This window comes from Podarcis cretensis, assembly GCF_951804945.1.
Source record: "Podarcis cretensis genome assembly, chromosome: 10".
NCBI lineage: Eukaryota > Metazoa > Chordata > Lepidosauria > Squamata > Lacertidae > Podarcis > Podarcis cretensis.
Window position 1 is genome coordinate 67,699,283 of NC_137179.1, and position 27,077 is coordinate 67,726,359.

The 27,077-nt window shown below is 44.3% G+C and overlaps 1 protein-coding gene across 2 annotated transcripts in view; it reads right to left on the reverse strand.

Moving 5' to 3' along the window:
• The window catches only part of LOC307225864 (sucrase-isomaltase, intestinal-like), a 104,706-nt gene that overhangs the window by 7,048 nt on the left and 70,581 nt on the right, over positions 1-27,077 (reverse strand). The window contains exons 14-21 of one of the 2 annotated variants that reach the window (XM_079994159.1): positions 24,325-24,493; positions 22,528-22,644; positions 20,390-20,538; positions 14,125-14,209; positions 12,334-12,390; positions 11,136-11,266; positions 9,800-9,888; positions 9,496-9,545 (exon numbers count right to left, since the gene is read on the reverse strand). In XM_079994159.1, the coding sequence (XP_079850285.1) occupies positions 9,496-9,545; positions 9,800-9,888; positions 11,136-11,266; positions 12,334-12,390; positions 14,125-14,209; positions 20,390-20,538; positions 22,528-22,644; positions 24,325-24,493 (847 nt within the window). Of the gene's footprint in view, positions 1-9,495; positions 9,546-9,799; positions 9,889-11,135; positions 11,267-12,333; positions 12,391-14,120; positions 14,210-20,389; positions 20,539-22,527; positions 22,645-24,324; positions 24,494-27,077 lie in introns of both variants that reach the window. The other variant, XM_079994158.1, reaches the window with a different exon arrangement.

Below are 27,077 nucleotides of genomic sequence, written 5' to 3' on the forward strand. Positions count from 1 at the left end.
TAACTTTAATGTATTTGGGTATTTTAACTTTTGTATGTTTTAAAGTATGCTTGTGACCAGGGAGAAGAGTTGGTGGAAGAAGATTGGAAGAAATTTAAAGATTACTTACAGAAACACTGTAGAATTAATGAATGTTAGAAAGATGTTGAAATGAAGTTACATGGCCTTAGCAGAAATGCTATAAAGAATTAAGTACAATAGATTGTAAATGGATTTAAGGGAAAAATAAGGTTAGAATGGGTTAAGAGAAATTATAGGACAGAAAATTGAGGAAGATGGAAAGGATTTGCTGAAACAATTAATTGAAGTGGAATACAAAAGAGGGAGGTGTGAGGAGGATTTGCTGAAACAAGTAAATGAAAGATAATAATATTGAAAGTATTGGATGTGGGGGTTTTTAATTGTTTTTGTTTTGTTCTGTTATGTATAGGTAGTGTTTTTGTTTTAGTATTGTATTGTATTGTTCTGTTATGTTTAACTCTTTCTTTTCTTTTTCTTTTTGTAATTCTTAAATTCTTAATAAATATTTTTTTTTTTAAAAAAAATAAAGTATGCTTGTGATATCCCCCCCCCACAAGTTTTATTGTTTTATCTTTTTTGTAAATCGCTTTGAAGTTTTCTACAATTTAAGCGGCATATAAAGTTGATGCAATAATAGATAAATAAGTTTTCAAGTTATGGACAGGTGCCTTCTTTCTTTCTATTTTGAAAAAGAAAACGGGAAATGAATAGATGTTAAGTGTCTCTTACTTAAAACAGTCTTAAACAGGGTCAGCTATTCAATCAGAATAAAATTAAGACATGTGTAAGAACAGTTTTAGTGAAAAATTGTCTAAATAGACTGTAAGAAACTTACAGCATATGAATATTTACAGTATTTACTTACTTACTTATTTTAATAATAATAATAATAATAATAAATTTTATTTATATCCCGCCCTCCCCAGCCGAAGCTGGGCTCAGGGCGGCTAACAACACTAAAACAGTATGACATTATAAAACATTATAAAAATGAATTAAAATCAAAATTGATGGCAACCATAAACTAAAGTTTTGTAAAGATTGCCAGAGGAGGGGGTCAGGCTGCGCCCTGACCAAATGCCAGGTGGAACAGCTCTGTCTTGCAGGCCCAGCGGAAAGATGTCAAGTCCTGCAGGGCCCTTGTCTCTTGTGACAGAGCGTTCCACCAGGTTGGAGCCGCAGCCGAAAAAGCCCTGGCTCTAGTTGAGGCCAGCCTAACCTCTCTGAGGCCTGGGACCCTCAAGGTGTTTTTATTTGAAGATCGTAAGTTCCTCTGTGGGGCATACCAGGAGAGGCGGTCCCGTAGGTACGAGGGCCCTAGGCCATATAGGGCTTTGAAGGTTAAAACCAGCACCTTAAACCTGATCCTGTACTCCACCGGGAGCCAGTGCAGCTGGTATAGCACCGGATGAATGTGATCTCTAAGCGAGGACCCCGTAAGGAGTCTCGCTGCGGCATTCTGCACCCGCTGGAGTTTCTGGGTCAGTCTCAAGGGCAGCCCCACGTAGAGCGAGTTACAATAATCCAGTCTGGAGGTGACCGTCGCATGGATCACAGTGGCTAGGTCAGGGCGAGAGAGGTAAGGAGCCAACTGCTTAGCTTGGCGGAGATGAAAAAATGGCGCCTTTGTTATAGCTGCAATCTGCGCCTCCATGGAGAGGGAGGTATCGAAGATTACACCCAAACTCTTAACGGACGGTGCTGGCACTAATTGCACCCCCGCAAGAGATGGGAGTTGCCCCCTCAGTCCCATGTCGTCCCGTCCCAGCCAGAGGACCTCTGTCTTCGAAGGATTTAACTTCAACTGGCTCCCACGTAACCATCCAGCCACAGCCTCCAAGCATCTGATCAGTGTGTCTGGGGCCGAGTCCGGGTGGCCATCCATCAACAAATAGAGTTGGGTGTCATCAGCATACTGATGGCAGCCCAGCCCAAAACTCCGGACAAGCTGGGCGAGGGGGCACATAAAGATGTTAAAAAGCATCGGGGAGAGTATTGCACCCTGAGGCACACCACACACCAAGGAGTGGCGGGATGACAATTCCCCCCCAAGCGCTACCCTCTGTCCCCGACCAGAGAGAAACGAGCGCAGCCATTGAAGGACTGTGCCCTGGATCCCCACGTCGGCAAGGCGGTGGTCCAGGAGTTCGTGATCGACCATGTCAAAGGCTGCTGACAGGTCTAGAAGAATCAGCAGCCCCGACCCGCCTCGATCCAGCTGCCTGCGGAGATCATCTGTTAGGGCGACCAGAGCCGTCTCGGTCCCATGACCAGCGCGGAAGCCGGACTGGAATGGATCCAGAGCTGATGTTTCATCCAGAAACCTACCAAGCTGTTCAGCAACCGCTCTCTCAATCACCTTACCCAGGAATGGAAGATTCGAAACCGGGCGGTAATTGGATAGATCTAAGGGATCTAATGATATTTTCTTTAAGAAGCGGGCGCACCACTGCCTCCTTCAGTTCCCCTGGGAATGTCCCGGTGCCAAGGGACAGATTGATGATATCCCCCAGGGGGGCCCGCACCTCGTCTGGACACGTTCTAATCAGCCAGGACGGGCACGGGTCGAGAGGACAGGTGGTGGGCTTTCCAGCTCGGAGGAGTCTGTCTACATCAGCTGGGGATATCCAGTCAAAGTGGTCCAATACTGAACCCGAGGACAGTCGAGGGGCCTCCAGTTCCTTTATTGTATCCAAATTGGCAGGGAGGTCATGGCGGAGCAACAAGACCTTCTCCGCAAAAAAGCTCGCAAATGCCTCACAGCTGTGTGTCAGATTGTTATTTAAATTTGGCTGTCCTTCGAGGGACGTTAAAGACCGAATTATACTAAATAATTGCGCCGGGCGAGAGCTAGCGGATGCAATGGAGGCCGAGAAGTAGGACTTTTTAGCGGCCTCCACTGCCATCTCGTAGGTTTTCATAAAAACCCTATAAGATGTTCTTGAAGCTCCGTCACGGGCACCCCGCCATACTTGCTCTAGCCGTCTGAGGTCCCGCTTCATTTTCCGGAGTTCCTCGGTAAACCAGGGAGCCCGGTTTCTGCGGGGTCGCAGAGGGCGCTTAGGTGCGATCTCATTGATGGCTGCCAGGAGCTGGGTATTCCAGGCCTCAACAAGCTCAGTCAATGAGTCACCAGGGGGAGAAAGGTCCCGCAAGGCTTGACGGAATCTATCAGGGTCCATCAGCCTCTGCGGGCGAGCCCAAATTGGCTCGCCACCTAAGCAGGGTGGGGGTGGAACGTCAATCCTGGCTTTCAGAGCATAGTGATCAGAGCATGGCACCTTCATCGAAGGAAACATGATCACATCTATACCGACGCCAAAGATCAAATCCAGCGTGTGGCCTGCTTGATGTGTGGGGCCCGAAACAAACTGGGAGAGCCCTAGTGTCGCCATGGAAGACACCAGGTCCAGAGCCTGTGAGGAGGGAGTGGCATCAGCATGGATGTTGAAGTCCCCCAATACCAATAGGTTAGGGAACTCCAAGGCCCAGCCAGCCACCGCCTCCAGCAGGCCTGACAGGGTGGCTGCTGGTGCGCTAGGTGGCTGGTGCGCTAGGTACACCAGCCAGACAGCCAAGCTCACCTCGGAGCCCCACACTAGGCCAACACATTCAATGCCGGGGATCGATGGCGATGGTAGAGCCCTGAAAGAACAATCTTCCCGGATTAATAACGCCACCCCTCCCCCCCGGCCCACAGTCCGCGACTGGTGAAGGACGGAGAAACCTGGGGGCGCCATCTCTCGTAAGGTAACAGTATCCCCTTCGCGCACCCAGGTCTCAATCACACATGCCAGGTCAACCCCCTGCGAGGTGAAGAAATCTCGCAAGGTGGCGGTTTTGTTGCCTATAGACCTGGCATTGCACAACACCAGTGACGGAGGTGAGTAATCCTTGCTCACCCTACCCTCGTCTCTCGGGATGGGGCGCAGATTGTAAGGGGTACGAGCATATCCGTATCTCGATCCCCTTCGCCTATGACATCTGCCCCCACCGCCATACCTCCCTCGCCCCTCCACAGTAGGAATCCCAAGCCTCATACTCGCCTCCATTTACAGAATATAAAAGCAAACAAACAAAAACAATTACACGAAAACAAAACCAATCCCCACCCCACTCCCCAACCACCCCACCCCAACCCAAAATAAATCAAAACAAAATAAAAGTACATGGATAAAAACCACCGCTTATGGTGGTACAACAAAGCAAAAAATAAAAACAGTTTAAAACATATAAGAACACTTCAAACAACCGCTGCAGCAGCACCAGTGTCCCCGAAGCTGCGGCGGTGGTGAGCGTGGGCCCCGCCCCCTGGCCTGATGAAGAGTGGGCCTGCAGGGGGAAGAGCCCTCCCCACAAACGCACGGCAAAGCGGCAGCAGCAATGTTCCGAGGCCTCCTTGGAGTCTTTTATGCTGAGGTGGAGTCTGGGGCCCGCCCCCAGGCCCAAGGTGGAGAATGGGCTTGCAGGTTTGAAAATGGTATAAGTGCAATATATTCTGAACAAAAGGCTAAGTTAATTGTAAATAATGTGGTCACTGATGAACTATCCATAGAAAAAGGGACACGGCAGGGGTGCCCGATATCCCCATTACTTTTTATATCAGTCCTGGAGGTTTTGTTGAACATGATCAGGGGGGACCAGCTGGTAAAAGGAGTTCAGGTCAGAGCTAAACATTATAAATTGAAGGCATTTGCAGATGACCTAGTATTGACGTTACAAGACCCAGACACTAGTACAAAAAGAGTTTTAGAGTTAATTCAATTCTTTGGCCAGGTGGCAGGATTCAAGTTGAACAAACAAAAAACTAAAGTTCTGGAAAAAAACTTAACAAATGTTGAAAGAGAGAGATTCCAAAATGAAACTGGGTTAATGGTGGCAAAGAAAGTAAAATATTTGGGGATTAACATGACATCTAAAAATGTGAATTTATTTAAAGACAATTATGACAAATGTTGGACAGAGGTAAAGAAAGATCTAGAAATATGGTCGAATTTGAAGCTTTCCTTGTTAGGCCGAATTGCAGTGATTAAAATGAATGTATTGCCTAGAATGTTATTTTTGTTCCAGACATTACAAATTGTGGATAAACTGGATTGTTTCAAGAAGTGGCAGAAAGATATATCTAAATTTATCTGGCAGGGCAAAAAGCCCAGAATAAAATTTAAGATACTTACTGATGTTAAAGAAAGAGGGGGGTTTGCCCTGCCGGATTTGAGACTGTACTATGAATCGGCAGCTTTCTGCTGGTTGAAAGATTGGCTACTTCTTGAGAATGCAGATATTCTGGATTTGGAAGGATTTGATAATAGGTTTGGTTGGCATGCATATTTATGGTACGACAAGGTTAAAGTTCATAAGGGTTTTAAAAACCATATTGTTAGGAAAGCATTATATAATGTTTGGATTTGGTACAAGGATTTGTTGGAAAATAAAACTCCTAGGTGGTTATCACCTATGGAGGCTAAGGAGGTGAAGAAACTTAATATGGAATCCAAATGGCCAAAATACTCTGAAATTTTAGAACAAGAAAGCGGTGAATTTAAACTACAGAGTTTTGAGAAATTAAAGCCCAAGGTGCGAGATTGGCTTCATTATTATCAAATAATGGAAACTTTTAAACAAGACAGGAAAATTGGCTTCCAGGTGGAGAAATCGAAATTGGAAACAGAATTGCTAGAACCCAATACTAAGAATGTATCAAGAATGTATAATTTGTTGCTGAAGTGGAATACAATAGATGAGACAGTTAAATCAGCTATGATTAAATGGGCACAGGACGTTGGACATGACATTATGTTTGCTGACTGGGAACAGTTATGGACCACCGGTATTAAATTCACGGCATGTAATGCCCTAAGAGAAAATATTATGAAAATGATTTACAGGTGGTACATGACCCCAGTTAAGCTTGCGAAGATTTATCATCTGCCCAATAATAAATGTTGGAAATGTAATGAGACTGAAGGTACCTTCTTTCACCTTTGGTGGACCTGCCCAAAGATTAAAGCCTTTTGGGAAATGATTTATAATGAAATTAAGAAGGTACTTAAATGTACTTTTCACAAGAAACCAGAGGCATTCCTCTTGGGCATGGTCGGCCAATTGGTGTTAAGGAAGGATAGGACTTTTTTTATGTACGCCACTACAGCAGCAAGGATCCTTCTAGCAAAGTATTGGAAGACACAAGAACTCCCCACACTGGAAGAATGGCAGACGAAAGTGATTGACTTTATGGGATTGGCAGAAATGACTGGCAGAATCCGTGACCAAGAGAAGGAGACGGTGGAGGAAGACTGGAAGAAGTTTAAAGCTTATCTTAAGAACTGTTACAATATTGATGAGTGCTAAAATGTCAAGGGGAAGGAAGATGCAGAATTGCAGCTGAAAATGTTTGAGGATTTAAGGTGAAATTGAGAAAGATAACAAATTTAAATTTAATTGGCTAAAAGGGTTGCTGAAAAACTGTAAAATAAGGATGCAAAAAAGGTGAGGTATGGGGAAGTCCGAGAAAGGAGGCTTATGAAAATGAGGTTAAGAATTTATATTTGTGTGTTTGTTTGTATTGGTGGATGTTTTTATGTCGTTGTTATTGTTTTGTTTTAAAATTGGAAAACTAATAAAAATTATTATAAAAAAAAGAGAGAGAGAGAGAATGGGCTTGCAGGGGGAGCGGTCCTCCCCAAGACTCACCGGCAAAGCGGCAGCAGCAGTGTTCCGGGCCTCCTTGGAGTCTTTTATGCTGAGGTGGAGTATGGGGCCCGTCCCCAAGCCCAAGATGGAGAATGGGCTAGCAGGGGGAAGAGCCCTCCCCACAAACGCACGGCAAAGCGGCAGCGACATATAAATAGCCTGGGACCTGAGCATCTTTGGCCACATATTTCTCCCTGCCTGCTCTGGTTGGCATTGAGGGCCCTCCGCCAGATTCCCCGACCTCATGAATTTGGGCTGAAGCTCCCCACCCCCCGACTTTGTAATGCAGTTTTGAGTATGATCACTGCTCTTGGAAATTTTCATTTCTCTTGGTTTATCATATTGGGGTTTTATTAAGCTCACTTCACTCTTCTTAATAAAACGTTTTCTCTCTAAACCTGCTATATTTTGCTTTCGGGAGTGTTTTTGTGGGTCTTTGGACCGTAATAAAGAATGTGTGTTTACTTCACTCTTCAGCAGGAAAGGCTTCCAGAGCACCTTTCAACAGAGCTGATGGAATAGCCCCTGCTTCCCACCTCTCTCACTACTGCAGGTTTATGAATGTTGTTTTAAGAAAGTTCAGTACTGTGTGTCTCTGTGTTTGCCTGTCTGTTCACTCACACACACATTTCTCTAAGGCCTCTCTTATATATCACTGCATTGCATGCCTCTTCTGTATTAGAATGCCAATTTAACTACCTCACATTTGCAATGTTAACTTGGCGGTTTGGGTTGGCTTAAATGCAGGTTGTAATTTCAGGTACTACAGAGAAGAATCCAATTTAAGCAATGAAAAATAGAAGTGCCGCAGAGCCAGCAATCAAATGCAAAGCGATTTCCTGCAGAATATAAAAGTGGCTATCGCCTCTCAATTGCCTTCGGCACATTTTGCCCGCCACGCCAAAGACAGAAGCTTAGTCTAATCTTTTCCTTCCTTTGCCATTCAGCCCATGCCAGTTTTGTGCAAGACAAGAAGATAAAAGCACTCTGAAGAAAAGAGCAAAGGAAGGGCCTTAATGCTGGAAAAGCGTCTGCTGTATTAAGACGAAATATCCGATGCCAGTCTCTGCAGAGATAATCATGCAGAAAAAATAGTCATCACTCTTCTCCAATTCACTGTCAGTGCTGTAAGCAGGAGGTCTGGGAACAACACCACAGGAATATTAATGTCATTTTGTTCTTCTAAATGGCTCCTATTAATTGCATACTTCTGGGACTGAATGCCAATTGCATCTTTCTGGGACTGCAGACCTGAGTAAGATCATCATCAATAGGCAGCTCTATAGAGGAGAATTGGAGGGAAAGGAAACTTTCTCGGCTGCAGCAATCAGAGAGTAGCGGTAATTCAGCCCTCCCTAATGTTCTGATTTTTTCTTCATTGAGAGATATGCATGCTGACTTACAGCAACACTAATGCTTGATATTTTGTGTGTTTCCCACAAGCAGTGAAAACTCTACCTTGATTTTGTTTCCTTTCGGGTGAGAGAACATAGAGGATTTGGGACATGTTTGTAAGAACTGCTTGGTTTACAAATATATAGGTAGAACCTAAGTGGGGAAAACTCTTATCCGGCAGCAGATCAGCTACCCCACAGTACTCCCCCCCCCCCCAATCTGTACTCATGGCTTTTCATTTCAGAGTGATCTCTCAACCAATACCTCCCACTGAGTAAACCAACCATTTTGGGCTATCAACAAGCGATCTCCCTAACAAAGAGATGGACGGCCAATAGCCTGTTACATTATGTTTGCCAATATTACTAACTGCATGAAGCTGACTTGGAAGAGGCCTTAAGGGAGGATAAAGATGCCTGCAGTGTTCAAACATTTGCCAGGATATTAGAAAGAAGAGAAGGAGCAGCTTCTACAGGTTATGGCATCTCCATCCTTGAAGATTTTCAAAGAGATATCAGGAATCAGGAAGAGGATTCACTGGATCCCCTCAAAATGTGTGTCCCTTGTTTTTGCCTCATCAAAAAAACTAAGATCATGGCCACTTAAAGAAAGGGAGGCAGTGAGAGATTTTACTTTCTTGGGCTCCATGATCACTGCAGATGGTGACTGCAGTCACGAAATTAAAAGACACCTGCTTCTTGGGAGAACAGCAATGACAAACCTAGACAGCATCTTAAAAAGCAGAGACATCACCTTGCCAACAAAAGTCTGTATAGTTAAAGCTATGGTTTTCCCAGTAGTGATATATGGAAGTGAGAACTGGACCATAAAGAAGGCTGATCGATGAAGAATTGATGCTTTTGAATTATGGTGTTGGAGGAGACTCTTGAGAGTCCCATGGACTGCAAGAAGATCAAACCTATCCATTCTGAAGAAAATCAGCCCTGAGTGCTCACTGGAAGGACAGATCCTGAAGCTGAGGCTCCAATACTTTGGCCACCTCATGAGAAGAGAAGACTCCCTGGAAAAGACCCTGATGTTGGGAAAGATGGAGGGCACAAGGAGAAGGGGACGACAGAGGATGAGATGGTTGGACAGTGTTCTCGAAGCTACCAGCCTGAGTTTGACCAAACTGCGGGAGGCAGTGGAAGACAGGAGTGCCTGGCGTGCTCTGGTCCATGGGGTCACGAGGAGTCGGACACGACTAAACAACAACAACAAAAACTGATACATGTCTTCCCCAAATAGAGGCTACCACTTCCCCAGCCTAATTTTTACTCATTTCTACTCCTTACTTAGCTTTTGGTTCCTGAACCTCTCTTCTCCATCCCCACCCACACCCGCTGAATACACACCTTATTTGTCCAAGTGCTTTTTTCTACTTACTTCTCTGTATGTATATCTGGCATAGAAATAATTTCCATTCTCGACCGTGTCTGCCAAAACACAAATCAAAAGACTGATGTTAGTATTAGGTCATCTAACAAGGAAAAGGAACAGCTTCCTTTTAGACTCAAACATAACAAAGGACACACGTTGAGACAACATGTGCTTGCCTATTCAATAATAACCTTCCCCCCTCCCCTCCCCACAAGTTAAAGGGACAGTTAGTATGTCATACCCTTCCCTGCCACTTTTACGCTTTATAAAATGTGTTTTAGATACAATACCAGCATTTCTGAACACTCACCGGCAGAGTCGCCATCATCCCAGAAGAGAGAACCAGTGGCTTGGCCTTGTTCATCCAGGGCAACAATGAGTCCAAATGGATTCAGTCGGCTGTTGGGTTATTAATTTAAAACTAATTATGAAATGTGGGTGATACAGTCTTTTTATTTATTTGATTAACTCCTATCCGGCTTCAGATTTCATCAGAAATCTCTAAGCAGTTTGCCAATCCCAACTCAAGGGAATCAATAAAAGACCTAAATTCCACATTCAAAACCAAACCATGCACAAATCATGTATTAAACATCAATATATATCAAGGTACATCAAAATGCAACACAATGACTATTAAGCATAGACATTTCATTATCATTAGTGTTATTATTATTTATATAATTTATATACCACCCTTCATTCAAAGATCAGAGGGCGGCTTACAGTATAAAAACACACAACACACAACAACAATAACAACAACAAAACAATTATGAAACACAAGAAAGCACGACACAGTAATATGGTCCTGTGAGCAAGTGGGAGCTATCCAGTAATGGAGAAGAAAGTGCCCTATGAGCATCTGACATAAATAGCAATGGGAGACCAAAGTGTATGCAGAGCATGAGACTGAATTCAAAGGCTACAGTTCAAATCTGAAATTTTCAGCCTCCCTGGTCATATCATTATACCAAAAATGTGACCTGGAGGTGTACCTGAATAACTGAGAAAGCTATTAAATTCATTGGTATCTATAGCTATGATTTAGCATTTATTTGTAAAGGTAAAGGGACCCCTGACCATTAGGTCCAGTCGTGGCCGACTCTGGGGTTGTGGTGCTCATCTTGCATTATTGGCCAAGGGAACTGGCATACAGCTTCCGGGTCATGTGGGGAATGGAACCGCCAACCTTCTGATTGGCAAGTCCTAGGCTCTGTGATTTAACCCACAGCGCCACCTATGTCCCAGCATTTATTTACCCATTTATTTATTTATTTACAGCTGGACATGTTAGTTGTGGAAAGGCTGAATCGCCAATGCTAAAAACAACCCTGAAATAAGCACTAGGGATAGAGATTGGATAGACCTAGATTGAGGCATGGGCTACTCGGAAACCCACCTCCCAAATGCCATGCGTGCATTGATGCTCACAGCCCCGTATTTCATTGCAAAAAGCAATCTATCTTCATGGGGGTGGGGAACAGGAAGGTTTTAAGTGTGCAAGGTGAGATTTACGCTCATTACTGTAGTAATTTATAAGAAATTTACACTTGGTGCACAACACAGACAAATTTCAGCATGGTACCTAGTTCAGGCCAGTTTTCTAATTTAATCATTTTTAAAAAGGTAATTATGTTAGTTACCTCTTAGCAGTCCTTACGGCTGGTGTTTGCGTTGGCAGAATATATCCTCCTCGGATAAAGAGTGGAATCTTTTCCAGTGGAGCGTTAATGTTGACGCGCTTACGGTGCGATGACTCTGGCACTTTATCTCCCTACCAAAAAATTGGACACAGCTGAAAAATTATTTCAAAAGCAATCATAGCAGCATCTCTGGCTATATAAATAGCTGGTGATCTGTTTTGATTATTATTTTTGTGGCTTTTACTGTATTGCAACTGTTGTAAACTGCGGTATATAGTTTTTAAAAAATAAATACATAAGCCATTTCCACAGTTGGCATGTAAACAGGATTTTAATCTGAACTCAAAATTTCATATTGTTTATACTACGATGTTTACTGAAACAAAAATGCAAATTATCTCCTGGGACCTATACCTTTTCATATATGCAAATAAACATATTTGTAACTAGTCTGAAAAATAAGATTTTATTTCCTTTGTTGTACTACATTTATCTCCTTCTTTTCCGCCAAGGAACCTAAGGCAGCATCCTGCTTATCCTTGATCAGATCAATGGTTCACCTGGTCCAGGATTGTATCTTCAACAATGGCCAACCAGATGTTCTTGAGGAACTCATAAACAAAGCAAGATGGAGATGTCCATCTCTTGCTTCTTATCCTCAACATCTGGTAAACACTCCTGGGCACTTATAGGGTGCATTTAGCTAGTAGGTTTGGGTATACCTTTCCTCTCTTAATTAAATGAATTCTTAAATCCATCTAGATAGCTTTTGTCTCAACTAGCTTGTGATGATGAATTTAAGCATGTGTTTGTTTTGTCTAAAGTAGTATTTTCTATTTTCAGTCCTGAGCCTATTGCCAAGGCGTTGTGGGGTATCTTACACACAAGAGTATAGAAAGACACACCTTTATATATAAAATGCAAAGAGGGGAAATTAATGCATAAAGTGGAAGAAAACATTACTCAGCTGAGTCGCAATTCCACAGGCTCCTTGAAATTTCAACATTTTCAGATTTAGTTCAGCACAGAACAAAGGCGGACTCTATGGTGATTTTGAAAATGGAAAGTAGTAACTTTCCATTGCTTAAAATGCAGATGAAAAAAAAACAGTGGAAATGCCAGCTGACTGGAGATCAGTGAGATTTTATGCAAGACACTCAATGATATATAACGTAATGTAATCTTTACAAATGCATACCGTATAGTAATCAAACCAGGGTGCTTCTGGGAAATATACATGTACTGATCTTGCTCCCTGTAACCAACATGAAAGAGTTAGAACAGCTTTATCCATTTCTGCTATATCAATGTTGATATCCTCAGTTTTGGTTTGATATTTCTACAGATACAACTATACCACTGGTAAACAAATTGTGATGCTATCCAGTCAAATTTCAAAAGTGCGATGACCACCATCTTCGGAACTTAAGTTTTTTGTTTCGGCTTCACTACGATCACAACTGTGGTTTGATTTAATTAGTGTAAGACAGCCACAAGCTGGAGGAGGAAGTGGTTCACTTGCTCTCGCCTGTGTTTCAGTGCCACCATTGCAGGCACCACCATAGAATCATAGAATCATAGAATCATAGAGTTGGAAGAGACCACAAGGGCCATTGAGTCCAACCCCCTGCCAAGCAGGAAACACCATCAGAGCACTCCTGACATATGGTTGTCAAGCCTCTGCTTAAAGACCTTCAAAGAAGGAGACTCCACCACACTCCTTGGCAGCAAATTCCACTGTCGAACAGCTCTTACTGTCAGGAAGTTCTTCCTAATGTTATAGAACATTAGCTAGGACACAGTACTGCAGTTACCATAAGGTAAAGGTAAAGGGACCCCTGACCATTAGGTCCAGTCGTGACCGACTCTGGGGTTGCGGCGCTCATCTCGCTTTATTGGCCGAGGGAGCCGGCGTACAGCTTCCAGGTCATGTGGCCAGCATGACTAAGCCGCTTCTGGCGAACCAGAGCAGCGCACGGAAACGCCGTTTACCTTCCCACCGGAGCGGTACCTATTTATCTACTTGCACTTTGGCGTGCTTTCAAACTGCTAGGTTGGCAGGAGCAGGGACCGAACAACGGGAGCTCACCCCGTCACGGGGATTCGAACCGCCGACCTTCTGATCGGCAAGTCCTAGGCTCTGTGGTTTAACCCACAGTGCCACCCACGTCCCCAAGTTACATGGCACTAATGACCAAAAGGGTTTCACCTAGCTTTGTGCAGCTAATGATTCAGGCATGGCTCCTCAGTCTAAGCAACTCATTGCTCAGCACAGACTGAGCACAGAAGACTGCCTGTTGCTACCTTCCCGCTCCTTGGCTTTCCTCCAGCTGCCAACCCTGACAATTAGGCATCTGCATTTTAAGCAAGGCAGATTTATGATCTAATTTTTTGGCCTGCTGTACAAGGGTAGAAAGTAAATGCAAGGCTCATTGTGCCAGTACAATGAGTTCATTACTGTGCTCTGTACACACTGCAGCACTCTTAAGGTAATAGATTTATATACATAGAATAACTGATGCATGAATCAGTATTCGTGATGGTTTAAAACCTTTTCTCAGTGCCTGGCCGCATGTTAGAGATTTATTTATTTTTTAAAAAAATAGTATCAAAATATTTCAATCTGCTATACCACTGTGTTTTCCCATCTCTTTCCTCCTTTTGCTAATTTCTAGCAATTTGATTTACTATGAGTGCAAACACACATCTCTGAAGGGAGACAAGAGATGCAGGAAAATTTGGGAACAGCTGGGTGAGAGCTAGTATTCACTGCTTCAGTTTTACTTGGATCCAATCTCTTCTGAAAATTGACTAGGATCAATTTATAATGACTATCTCTGAGATTCAATCATTTTCTATAATTGGCTGTGATCATGCACCAGCAGCAAGGGCATGAGCAAACAAAAGTTCATCCTGTTTCTGTTTGAAAACTATGAATGATATGCCCATCTTCACTTCCTCCCAGTACCATTGTGTTGCCAGCACTTGCCTCTTGAAGAACTGGAGCAATCATAAACGCAGATCCCCAAAGAAAAGCTGTGTCTATTTCATGGGTCTCAGGGTCAGCTGGAAACCTAGAACAAGAATTGTATAATTTGCTCAATATGTGGAAACTGCAGAATGTTTCTATCGGCTTGCAAAGGCTCCCTGTCTGCATTTGCCAAATAGGATGGAGCCACCAACATTCGTATTAGAAATGATAATTCATAATAAATGCGGGTGTAAAAGTTCCAAATTGTCCATAATTTATACCCTAGCAGAGAGCTCCTGCCCTATACAGTGGTCCCTTGGTTTGCATACGTTTTGGATTACAAACACGTCAAACCCGGAAGTGCATGTCCCGGTTTGCAACATTTTTTTGGATTACAACCCATTTTTTTTTGGATTATGAACACATTTTTGGGGGGAAGGCCCCATTGGCAAAAGCGTGCCTTGGGTTACAACCTGTTTTGGTTTACAAATGGACCTCTGGAACGGATTGTGATTGTAAACCAAGGTACCACTGTACAGTACATACCCTCCAACATTCCAGAACATGTCAAATGTGTATTTTCAAAGCTTATGTATCCTTGCTGTCTCCGACAGCTGCGTCCCCACCTTAAGAATAACTCATGATTAACCAATATGTGTGTTCCTTGTGATAAAGTCTAATCTTAAAAACACAGGCACATAACGAGATGTTCTGACTCTAACCAGTTTTGCTGAATCATTAGGACCCAAACATAACATAACCTTAGGTTATTTTATATTATGATATATTTCTTGTGAAAATTTGGGGGTGTTCCCTATCAACACGACTTCATTTTTTGACATAGCGCCTTCAGAGCAAAGCAGTTACTTTAGTTTCACTTTCCTTCCTGTTGTTTGTATTTGATAGTGAAGCCTACGGAGGTCCCATCTAGCCTGTTTGACTGGCTGGATGTGGAATTATGGTACTTTTGTACCCAGTTATGCCCTTCTTTTCAGTTATTCTGTCTGTGGTATGGCAAAGTAATATTAACCCTAGTCAAATGCATCAGAGCCTATGTTTTTGTCATTCTTTTTTAGGCTTTTCCTTCAATATAAACAAAACTTTCTTCCAGACTGATATTTGCATATCCAACATTCAGTAAATTGTATTGTGCTGACAGGATAAATGAAATTGCTCTAAAACACTCAGCATGCTGGCAAGTGCAGTGCCAATTATAATTAATAAAATTACTTGCATTATTCCCCATGTGCTATCTTAAACATTATCTTAAAATTCCATTCGGTAATCAGTACAACCTTCTGAGATTAAAACTTCAGAGATAATAAAAGATAGCTGAAACAGTTCTTCATACTTGAAGCCACTTTCCCCAATAATATTCAGCTCAGTACTTTGATTACATAGCAGTAACACAAATTTCTCTAAGTCTTGCCTTGCCATGCAACTGCCTTGGTTCATGTTCAACAGCCTTTTTTTAGGCACCTCAGGCTTGGTTAGGTTGTTCTAGTTCAGCAGCTGCCAAACCACAGATTCCTTTATTTTAAGTTATTTCAATAAGATGAATATTTATTTCTATAGACTAGGATTCAGTTTATTGTACATAGAATGTGAATGGCATAAGCCTCTGGGTCACACTGAAAAGATCAATGGGATACAACATGGAACGCAGTATAAACATGTCGTCCTTTATTCTTTTTAATGCCAGGAAATGCCCCATGACTGCAAAGCATTCCTCCGCGAGGAAAAATTAAGAAGCCCCTGCCTATGTAAAGCTCCACAGCACTTCGGAGCTCCGCATTTCTGTTTTCATTCCCCCCACCTACACCCCTTCCGGTTACCAGTTTGTGTGCCATGGAAGCCAAAGGTACAGCAATACAGCAAATGTTACACTTCCTTCTCTGAAAGGGGAAGGGCCATAGTTCAGAGCCCATGCTTGGCATGCAAAAGGTTCCAGAGTCAGGTGGCGCAATGGGTCAGTGCACCTGCTGTTAACCAGGAGGTTGGCGGTTTGAGCCCACCCAGGGTGAGGTGTGGGAAGGATTTCTGCATTGCAGGGGTTTGGACTAGATGACCCTCAGGATCCCCTCCCACTCCACAATTCCACGATTCAATTCCCAGCATCTCTAGGCAACGTTTGTGAATACTTCTGTCAGGGTCTATGGAAAGCCACTGCCAGTTTGTGTAGATATTTGTAGTTAAATGGTTTCACTGTGTATTGAAGTCAGCCCACCTATGTTCCAAAAAGAAAATACCAATCTGATATCATTGAAACAAAATAAAAAAATTCTTTCCAGTAGCACCTTAAAAGTAAAAGGTAAAGGGATCCCTGACCATTAGGTCCAGTCATGACTGACTCTGGGGTTGCGGTGCTCATCTCGCTTTATTGGCCGAGGGAGCCGGCGTACAGCTTCCGGGTCATGTGGCCAGCATGACTAAGCTGCTTCTGGCGAACCAGAGCAGCGCACGGAAACGCCGTTTACCTTCCTGCTGGAGCAGTACCTGTTTATCTACTTGCACTCTGACGTGCTTTTAAACTGCTAGGTTGGCAGTAGCAGGGACCGAGCAACGTGAGCTCACCCCGTCGTGGGGATTCGAACCACCAACCTTCTGATTGGCATGTCCTAGGCTCTGTGGTTTAACCCACAGCGCCACCCGCGTCCCAACTAATGCATGCACATGAAAGCTCATACCAATGACAAACTTAGTTGGTCTCTAAGGTGCTACTGGAAGGAATTTTTTTATTTTGTTTCAGCTACGGCAGACCAACACGGCTACCTACCTGTAACTGATATCATTGACATAGGTTTGGGGGCTTCTATACTTAGCTTTAGAAAGTTGTTCTCATTAGTATTCCATGGCATTGCTGCATGTCAGTGGCTGCCTGATGTTTTATTAGCAGGAGTCAAACACATGGGGTGCATATTTGCCTCTGAATCACAATCTCTCCCTCGCCCAGAAATGAAATCAAACTCGGCAGTAATCTGAGCTGCAGTGGCCTTTATAGCAACTGTGAGGATGCTCAAGACCAGCTTGTCATATGTGCACACAGAGGGTTTGGAAAATGGATGGTTGCGCCATTAATGTTCTGAAGAAAAAAGGAGCCCACAGGTATCTGAGCTATTCGTTTTTCTGAAGCAATTGACACTTTGTGAGGTCACAATGTGCAAGGGTAAATATGCTCCCGGGCTTCCTTCAGGGCTTCCTCCTCTATTTAGCTGTGTGGCAAAACAAACTTCACAGAGACACCTTATGTTTTGCTCTTTGGATGGAAAAGAAACTGGGCTATTTCTCTCCCTTTCTCCTCAGTGAGGCAAGACGCATACGTTCATAATGTGATTTAAATGATAAAAGGAAAGGTGACTAAGAAACACTGCTCTTAATGCAAGCACAATGAGCATGATTAAATGGTTTCGATGCTGTCACAATATAAAAAGGAAACCATCCAATATAAAGAGGAAATCGATCAAACTCAGACCTGCATGTCTATGTCATGAGTCCCTTTAAAAACACAACCCAAATAATGCTTTCAAATAGTGTGCTGGCCCCAAAGCATTTTGCAGGCTCCATGGGGTATCTGCATGGTATTATATACCATTTCAGGAGGTAAAAGAGGCACACCTAATTGTGGCAGTAAAAACCTAGAACTACTAAGAGCAGGCCTTTTTTCTACCTGAGGTAAAAAAATCCAAGTTTCTAACCCCATTAGCTTCCTCTGTCTCCCAACAAAACGGGCTGCTCTTAAAAGTAACCAAAATCTGCTCCCAGAGGCAGCCATCTCATCTTTCCTCATCATACAGCTATTTCTGGTTTCCAGCAGACAGCTGCTTCGATGACACTAAGCAGGCACGGAAACCTGGCAGAAACTTGTCTCTCTGTGTAGACTGGCCGTTGTCATGTGCTACAAAATATTTCTTGTTGGCTGCTTGAAGCACGGAAGAGAAAAGTATGTGGTGGGGACTGGTTTGCATGAAAACTGTGATGCATGAATGGCTCACTGTTTGGTGTACTCAACCTGTGGGCAGGGTATATAATTGCAGGAGTTCTTTCGACTGAAGGAGGGCTTACCAAAAGGTATTTAGAACATCCTATCAATCTAACGACTAGGACTAGCTAGAAACATTTTGCTGCCTGAGGCAGAGAAGATTGTGCCTCTGCATATTCCACATACAAAAGTCAACCAGACTGGCAGCTGAATCTTACTTTGATGCTAGCATCTTCCGCTGCACCTGAGGACACAAGGCCAACTTAAGGGGCATTGGACAGATCACGTGGTACATACAGGTCTGTCTGCTTCTGCCCCTTCAGCATCTGCCACCTGAGGCAGCTTCATCCCACTGCCTCATGGTAGGGCCAGGCTTATACATGATTTTTGCCTTTACACTATTGTCAGGGAACTGCCATCGGAGCGCAGGGTGGTAGAGAGGCTCTCGGACGCTGGGGAGGGAACCAGCAGGGAAAGAGGGAGATCTTCCGCTGAGGAAGAAGGGAAGGAGGAGGAGTCGGAGGGAAGGCGCAGGGACGCTTCCAGCGAGACCAGTGGAGAGAGCTCAGGACCTCCCCTGGGGACGCCCACTCTGCGCAGAAAGCTGTCGCGCAGGGAATCCAGGCGGAGACTTTCTGTCAAGGAGCTCTTATGTTGGAAGAAGTTCAGGAAATGCCCACTGACGGATTCTGCCAGTGATTAAGGCAGCCATGAAGTAAGGGCTGTCCGGTCAGGGAAAGTTTTAGCCAACTACTCAGCTTGGAGCGGTTTTGGCGCTTACGCACAAGCAACCCCTAAACCCTTTACAACTATCATTTTTAATTCCCGTCATCACACCCTGGGTGAAACTGAGCAATGCTGTCTTTGTTTTGTAACTGAATTTCGTTTGGAGACCCTCAAACAGTTTATCATTGACTTAGCCACAAACCTTCCATTAACAAAGATTTCTGAATGGTAAGCAATGGACTTTTAAAATATGCCTGTAAATATTATATTTCCATTGTAACCTGCTGTTGCTGTGCCTGTGGACAACACTTAGCCCTGTTTTCTTCACCATCATCATTACGATCAACGAAATAATTGCGTGTTCAGACCTTTAAACCTCCCCCTTAAATAAATTCAGACAATACTCAAATTTTGGTTTGATTTTTGGCATAATTTAGGCCACAACTTTATTGATTACAGCACGTGAGTGGTTGCATAGGCTCTGGTTCAACAAGCTCTCTGCACCGTTGCAGGTAGCGCTGACCCAGGGCACCAGCATAGGTCAGCCTAGGGTGAACACCTGGATAGACGGAAAGCCGGGAACAGGCTATGTCCACCACCCAGATGTCCCCCTGGACTCCAGCACGGGCACAACCCCCTCACAGGGTTGACCAAAACATTGAGTCCATGGATTCCTTTAACAGAATACCCTTCACATAGGGATGGCGAGAGTGTTCCGCCATCCCTATCACCTGAACCAGAGCCTATCCACAACCTTACAAGTTGTGATGATTTGCCATGAGGCAGGCGAAATCCAAATGGCAACAGCCAATCAGCCAAGTGGGGAAAATTCCTGCTGTGCCCCTGTCCCAATGACAGACGACACACGGCGGCTTAGCAAGGTCAAGCACACAAGCCCTAAAAATAGGGAGAGGTGGGCAGGTGTTCCGAATGCATGTGCCGAAAGAGGAAGCTCTGGGTCACGTGCATAGGTATACATAGGTCCCTTGATCTGTTGGACTGTGTCCCATTGGCCTGATTAAACCCTGCATCAAGGGACCTACCAATTGGGTGTTGTGGCTATCCAATCATAAAAGGTAAAGGTAAAGGTACCCCTGCCCGTACGGGCCAGTCTTGCCAGACTCTAGGGTTGTGTGCTCATCTCACTCTATAGGCCGGGAGCCAGCGCTGTCCGCAGACACTTCCGGGTGACGAGGCCAGCGTGACAAGCTGCATCTGGCGAGCCAGCGCAGCACACGGAACGCCATTTACCTTCCCACTAATAAGCGGTCCCTATTTATCTACTTGCACCCGGGGGTGCTTTCGAACTGCTAGGTTGGCAGGCGGTGGGACCGAGCGATGGGAGCGCACCCCGCCGCGGGGATTCGAACCGCTGACCTTTCGATCAGCAAGTCCTAGGCGCTGAGGCTTTTACCCACAGCGCCACCCGCGTCCCCAATCATACCCACCCACAACACAGGGTTTGGTTGCCAGGTCTTGCCGCAACACGTGCCCTCTTTAATGGAGGACCCATATACTTAATAACATATATTTTATTAAAATCGCATGACAAGGAGGAAAAATGAATGGGTAACTTACTCGTGCATTAAACCTCGGGCTACTGTATTTCCAAAGGCATGAGCTTCAAAGAATAGGGTGTACAAGTATGGCAGGAGGGAGTATCGAATCTGCAGTGTTGATCGTGCAATTGTGGCAAATTCAAGCCCAAACACTCCAGGGTCTTGTTCCTGTGAAAAAGCAGGATTTCGGTTTGATTTGCATATATTTATATTTTACACATTCAAGCTTATTGGACCCCCTGTCCCATCCTGAAAGCTGAGGGAACAACAGGCTTTGGCATGTAAACCTATTAAAGACTTCTTTCATCAGCTGCTTGGCTTTTAACTAAGCTAGGGTTTCCCAAACTTGGGTCCCCAGCTGTTTTTTGGACTACAACTCCCATCATCCCTAGCTAGCAGGATCAGTGGTCAGGGGTGAGCTAATCTAATAACAATATATTTAAAAAAATATGTTTTTGTGAAGGTCCTGGGAGTAGGGAGCAATGAGATGTTGTGGTACGGATCAGGGAGATCTAAGTCCCTGCTCATACAGGGAGTACAGGATCAGGTTTAAGGTGCTGGTTTTAACCTTTAAAGCCCTATACGGCTTAGGACCCTCGTACCTACGGGACCGCCTCTCCTGGTATGTCCCACAGAGGAACTTACGGTCTTCAAATAAAAACATCCTGAAGGTCCCAGGCCACAGAGAGGTTAGGGTGGCCTCAACTAGAGCCAGGGCTTTTTCGGCTGCGGCTCCAATCTGGTGGAACGCTCTGTCACAAGAGACTAGGGCCCTGCGGGACTTGACATCTTTCTGCAGGGCCTGCAAGACAGAGCTGTTCCACCAGGCCTTTGGTCAGGGCGCAGCCTGACTCCCTCCTTTGGCAATCTTTACAGAACTTAAGCTTATGGTTGCCATCAATTTGATTTTAATTAATTTTTATAATGAAATGTTTTTAGAATGTTGCACTATTTTATTGTTGTTAGCCGCCCTGAGCCTGGCTTCGGCTGGGGAGGGCAGGATATAAATAATTTTTTTAATAATTTTTATTATTATATTATTATTATTATACGTGGAAGTTTGCTGGGTAACTTTGGGCCAACCACAAGATCTCAACACAATTCATCTCATGATATAGAGGAGAGTTCAGATGCCCGCCCCCCATTGGAACAATGCATGAAGGTTGCTAATGACTTCCCCCTTCCCAGTTTGACCAGTTTTAATATGCATGTAGAATCCCTTCGTACACTATGTTTATTATGTTTATGTTTATGTTTATGTTTATGTTTATGTATGCGACTGCTGCATATGTTGCTGGGAGCATGGCTGTTCTTTTCATTTCCTCCCCTGAGGTACTTTCAATATCTGTTGGGGTCATCTGACACCCTGCCCCCCCCCCTATTAGGACCACCCCCCCATAAGGATTAAAGAAGGCAGAGAACCAATATTGTCCTAAGCATCTCAAAAGTAGAATGGGATAAAAGTGTTACAAATAAATGCGTCCCAAAAATGTTATTTAAAAGTTTATTGTTCAGGTATAACCAAAGCACCCTCTTCCTTTTAATTACATTTGCAAAGAAAGCAAAACTCTGATCCTCTACATTTTATGTTTCAGACTGGTGGTCTCTGAGGCAGTTGACCGACATTATGCTGTTCTCTGAATCAGCTGGTTTCCAGAGACATAATTTTAATGTCCCCCCTTTTTCTGTCAACACTGCTTATTTACAGTAGCTGGGTCAATAGACATTCAATGGGCACTGGTTTGTTCACAACAGCAGCAGTGCTTGACAAGCTTTCATAAGACCATGATGTGACCAGATAGCAAATTACCTCAGCCTTGGCCCTGTATTTCTTTTACACAAACCTGAGCCAAAATGATTTCTTTTAAGTAGGAAAGGTGTTTGTTCCACAAGGCTAGTGACTTGGCTGATACTTTTGAAAACTTTTGTAAAAAGATTAAGGGGATTAATCAAACTGAGAAACCAAATGATCAAAGTTGCTCATAATTTAAAAACGTCTTTCCAGGCCAACCATCAGAATTGCATCAGTCCTACAATACTGAATGTCAAAACAAATTAGAACATTCCAAATTTGTACCAAGCCCAGAAAAGTGAGCATTTGACATATATATATATATCATGTCCAAACTGCAATATTTCTAAGTGGCACCTACTTACCTTCTGACCAAATGCATTATGGTTTCTGGACAAGGGATAGAATGCACCAAGCTGTGTCCAACGCAGGCAGAGTTCAAAAGTAGTATCATAGTAAAAGCCACAGATATCAGCACCCACCTGTGAAGACAGACCGAAAACCAGTGCTTCATGCCATTCATGCTGTAAACTGGCCACAATTCACTTGAATACCAGTTGCCTACTGCAAAAGGTCAGCAGCAACTGTATGCAGCAGCTGCAGTGCTGCAGTTGTCCATTGATTTCTCGATGCTAAGGAGGTGAAGCCCATCAGACCTTTTCAATATACATACAAAATAAACCACAATGCTCTTTATACTGGATTTCATAAGGCCTTGCTACTTAAGTCCGTATGTCTGTAAACAGGTGTTGGATTCATTCATTGCAATAGAGGCAACTGATATGTATGCAAATCCCTTCGTGAGGACAGCTTAGCTCCCTCTTTTGGAATGAATGGGCCAGCAAAAGATCTTGTATATCGATCAAGGTATGGATATTTCTGTGTACCTAGAACTTTGTTACGCTCAATGGTGTTTGATTGCTGAGCTTTGGATAATATATAAAGTAGGGTGAATTAGCGCTTATGGCTTGTGATGGCCAACTGTTTTGTCAGAGACTCTTCCTTGTGCAAACCACTGAGGCCACAATGCTCAAACCTCCTCTCCCAGATTATTCTCACGTATGCCAACAGAACCCTGCAGAAATTTGTAATTAAGTTTGTTTCCATGCAAGAAAATGTAAACTTATTAGCATACGCTACCCTAACTGGTAACAAAGTCTGTCCTTTTGCGAAGTATTCATTGAATCACCAGGGGTGTAGACACTCCTGTATGGTCTACTAACATGGAGGCTACGTTTGCCTCTCTTCCAGGCTTCAAAATCCTGCATAGTTTTTTGAAACTATGTAAGTATATATCTTGCTTGGTTTCTGATCATAGCTGTCAACCTACAGATTTGAAAATAAGGGGCCAGCAGCCTCAAAAATAAGGGATCAGCAGCCAAAATATGGGATTTTCAGAGCGCAGGTATGTTCGACTTCTGAGCCCCTCCGAGCCAAAGGCAGAAAGCCCAGCCAGCAGCCAAACGAAGCCTCAAGTGGTGGTTCTCACAGCACAGCAACCCGGCAAAGGGGATGCAGCAAGGAAAACCACTGTCACCTCTCCGCTGGGAAGCGCTGAGCAAAGGCGAGTCCCCAGGCAATGCGGCCGATTTGATCGGCACAAGGCATGCAAGCTCCACCCCCCCAGTCATTCTTAGACTCCTTGTTGGGTGAGCAATGCAGCCAAGCAACACAGTTGGAGCCTCCCTCCTCCCTGGCCAGCAGGGAGGGAGGAAGAGGAGCTGCTTCATTTGAAACCTGGGAAATTTAAGGGACATCATCAATAAGGGACAGCAGCGGGACACGGCGCTGGGATAAGGGACTTTCCCGCCAAATAAGGGACGGTTGACAGCTATGTTTCTGATTCACCTTCCCAATGAAATCTCCCAAGCCCCATAGCATTCCAGAGGGATATTCAGGAGAAGTGGGGAAGGGTTGTAGGAATGCTACAGGATATAGGGAATGGAAAAATTGCCTTCCCATTGTATAATATGCCTTATGGACTTAAACCCTTGATGCCTACAAGTGCGGCATTTGAACCATGCCACAACATCACCACCACCCCCTGAACTGACACTTTATATTCCTTTGCTTCTGTTGCTATTGCCAACTTTTGAGGCCATTTTGAAATGGTACAACGTTGTATGCAAATGGTTGCCTAACATGCCTTCAAAACCACTTACTTGTGGAATTCCAAAAAGATTAAACTCCAAAATTCCAATTATCGATGTGTGCATATCTTCCCAGAGAGCATGGTTGTCCCCTAGCCAGTGGGCTGTATATTTCCCGTTTCCAACAAATGTAGAGCGACTCAACACAAATGGCCTCTTTCCTGTGGCTTCCTTGATGGCCCTGAGAATGAAAAATGCACCCACATCAGCAAAGCCCTGGGAATTCATTTTCCTTTAGCTTGGAAGTCAAAAATAAAACCAGAGCAGAGGCAAAACTTCAAATGCAACTTTGAAATGTCTGCAGCTATTTCTAATGGAATCCTTATTTGACGTTGGATTTCCTATCTTGGCGCGACATAGTAATTTCTCGATAAAGGCTTCTTTCCCAGATGAATGCTTCCCTTCTCTTTTGAACTTCAAAGAGTATATAGTATCTCACAGTCGCAAAAAAAGATCAAGTAACTTGGGGGCTATTGCTTGCTGAACAAGAAAACAAACTGGCCAACCCTCTCTATGCGTTGAAATGTGCTTTCGCTTTTAGACGTCATTTTATTTAACAGAATATCCTGTATTAATAACTAACAAAGGAGTTTTCAGAATGTAGAAGATTGCAGAAACCCAACTTCTATTGAATTTCCAGGAGGATTTGGGCAGCTGGTTGCTTCAAGCTTTTTAAAACTGCCAGCTAGTGAGCATCAGTCATTTATATCCATGATTAGATTCATTCTACTCCAGTGGTGTCTATTCATGAACTCTTGCATCTACATAACCAAACTGGAACTTGTATAAAATATTGTGGCAGCACAGCTTTCAGGCAGGAGACAACATCCTAACTATATTATACACTTGGACACCTTGTGAATGGATTAAATTTAACCCTGACGTTGTTACTACTGCCAGAAAGGCTTCCCTCTTCCCATCTCTTGTTGCCCCTCATTCCCAACCATGCAGACTAGCTAGCTCCCAAGTCCTGACATTCACAGCAATGTATCACACCAGCTTGCTACATATGTCAGGTTTCATTCAGGTTTCATTCTTACTGACTTCAACTGCCTCTAATCCTGACTGGATCACGCTCCCGTTTACAGCCAAGCCTTTCAACCAAGTGTTTACTGAATGGATCCATGTGGAGGTTGGCACCTTCTGAAATCACCACAGTAAACACTGCTTGCAGTTCAATCTACCACTACCATGCTAGCAAAGAACTTCCAATGGTGGGTTTAATTAACGGTAAACATGGCTGGAGGTTAGATTGTGAAGTAACTGCACCAGCTGCTTGAACAGATGTGGATCAGTGATTAACACTGATGCATATTTTTCTCTACTGATCTACATGTATTGCTTACCTGATATCGGAAGCAGAATTTTGTGTGAGCTTAAGAACAAGATGGGGAACTTGTGGTCCTCCAGGTGTTGTGGGGCTACAGTGCCCTGAGTTGGCCATGCTGGTTGGGGCAAATGGGAGTTGTAGTTCCCTTATCCCTATTCAAATTCAACATCCTGCTTCCAACAGGCCAACCAAATGCCAACAAGCAATTGCTCCACACCAAAGCCTCTCCTCCTTCCGGAGGGGAGGGATTGTGAGTGGGAGCCAATTCCCGCGTCACGCAGGGGGCGTTCTGCCCCCTGCCCTCACATCACCGCTGGCGCGCCACGCCTCCCAGTTGGGCACCCAATCGGGTGACACAGTGGGGGCGTGGTCTAGCCACTCAAATGCGGCCGCGCCAGCTCTCCCCGCCATTGTGCTGCTGATTTCCATGAGTCACCCACCCACCACTCCCTTTAGTGCATAGCTGCTCGCTTGATCTTGCTATGGACACATGGTTGGTCGCCCTGGTTGCCCAGGGGGCCTGGTAGGAGTTTTTTCCAATTGGCAAATTGGCACCGGCCTCTTGGTTTTTTTCACCTACCTCGTAGCAATCGTCACAACTTTCTCGGTATTTGGCGGTTAGGCATTGGAATGTGCTGTCGGTGTATGGAAGGGCAAGGTGTGGCCATCGCCTACCCCTTCACTTATGGGTATTCCGTTAAAGGAATCCGGCGGTCGTGGATCCTGTCCAATGCCCTGTGTGGCGGGGGGCCATGGCACAAGCCTCGATGACATCAGGGGAGAGCTTATAGTTGTATTTGCATTAACAGGCTCCTCCTACTGGTAGTTAACCCCTCGTCAGACTCACCCCTCTCTGAGTGGGTGGAGTCAAATTTGCTGTTGTCCAATGCCTAAGCCAATACCTTCTCACATTGCTCCACAGCAAGTGGTTCTCAGGGAACTACTGCCTCTTACCCTGAAATCTGCATATACCTATCATAAGCAGCTATTGATAGAACTCTCCTCCATGTATATATGGCAGTGCAACACACTATGACTTTCATTTTAGGCACATTCTTGCTCCCAAAGAATTCTTGGCAATGTGTTTTGAATGTGCTTTAAATGTATATTATATCTACACAGCCTTAGTTTTAACAAAAAAGGTAAAAAAGACCCTTAGATGGTTAAGTCCAGTCAAAGGTGACTATGGGGTTGTGGCGCTCATCTCACTTTCAGGCTGAGTGAGCCGGCGTTTGTCCACAGACAGCTTTCCAGGTCATGTGGCCAGCATGACTAAACCGCTTCAGGTGCCACAGGACACCGTGACAGAAGCCAGAGCGCGTGGAAACGCCGTTTACCTTCCCGCTGCAGCGGTACCTATTTATCTACTTGCACTGGTGTGCTTTTGAACTGCTAGGTTGGCAGGAGCTGGGACAGAGCAACTGGAGCTCTCTCC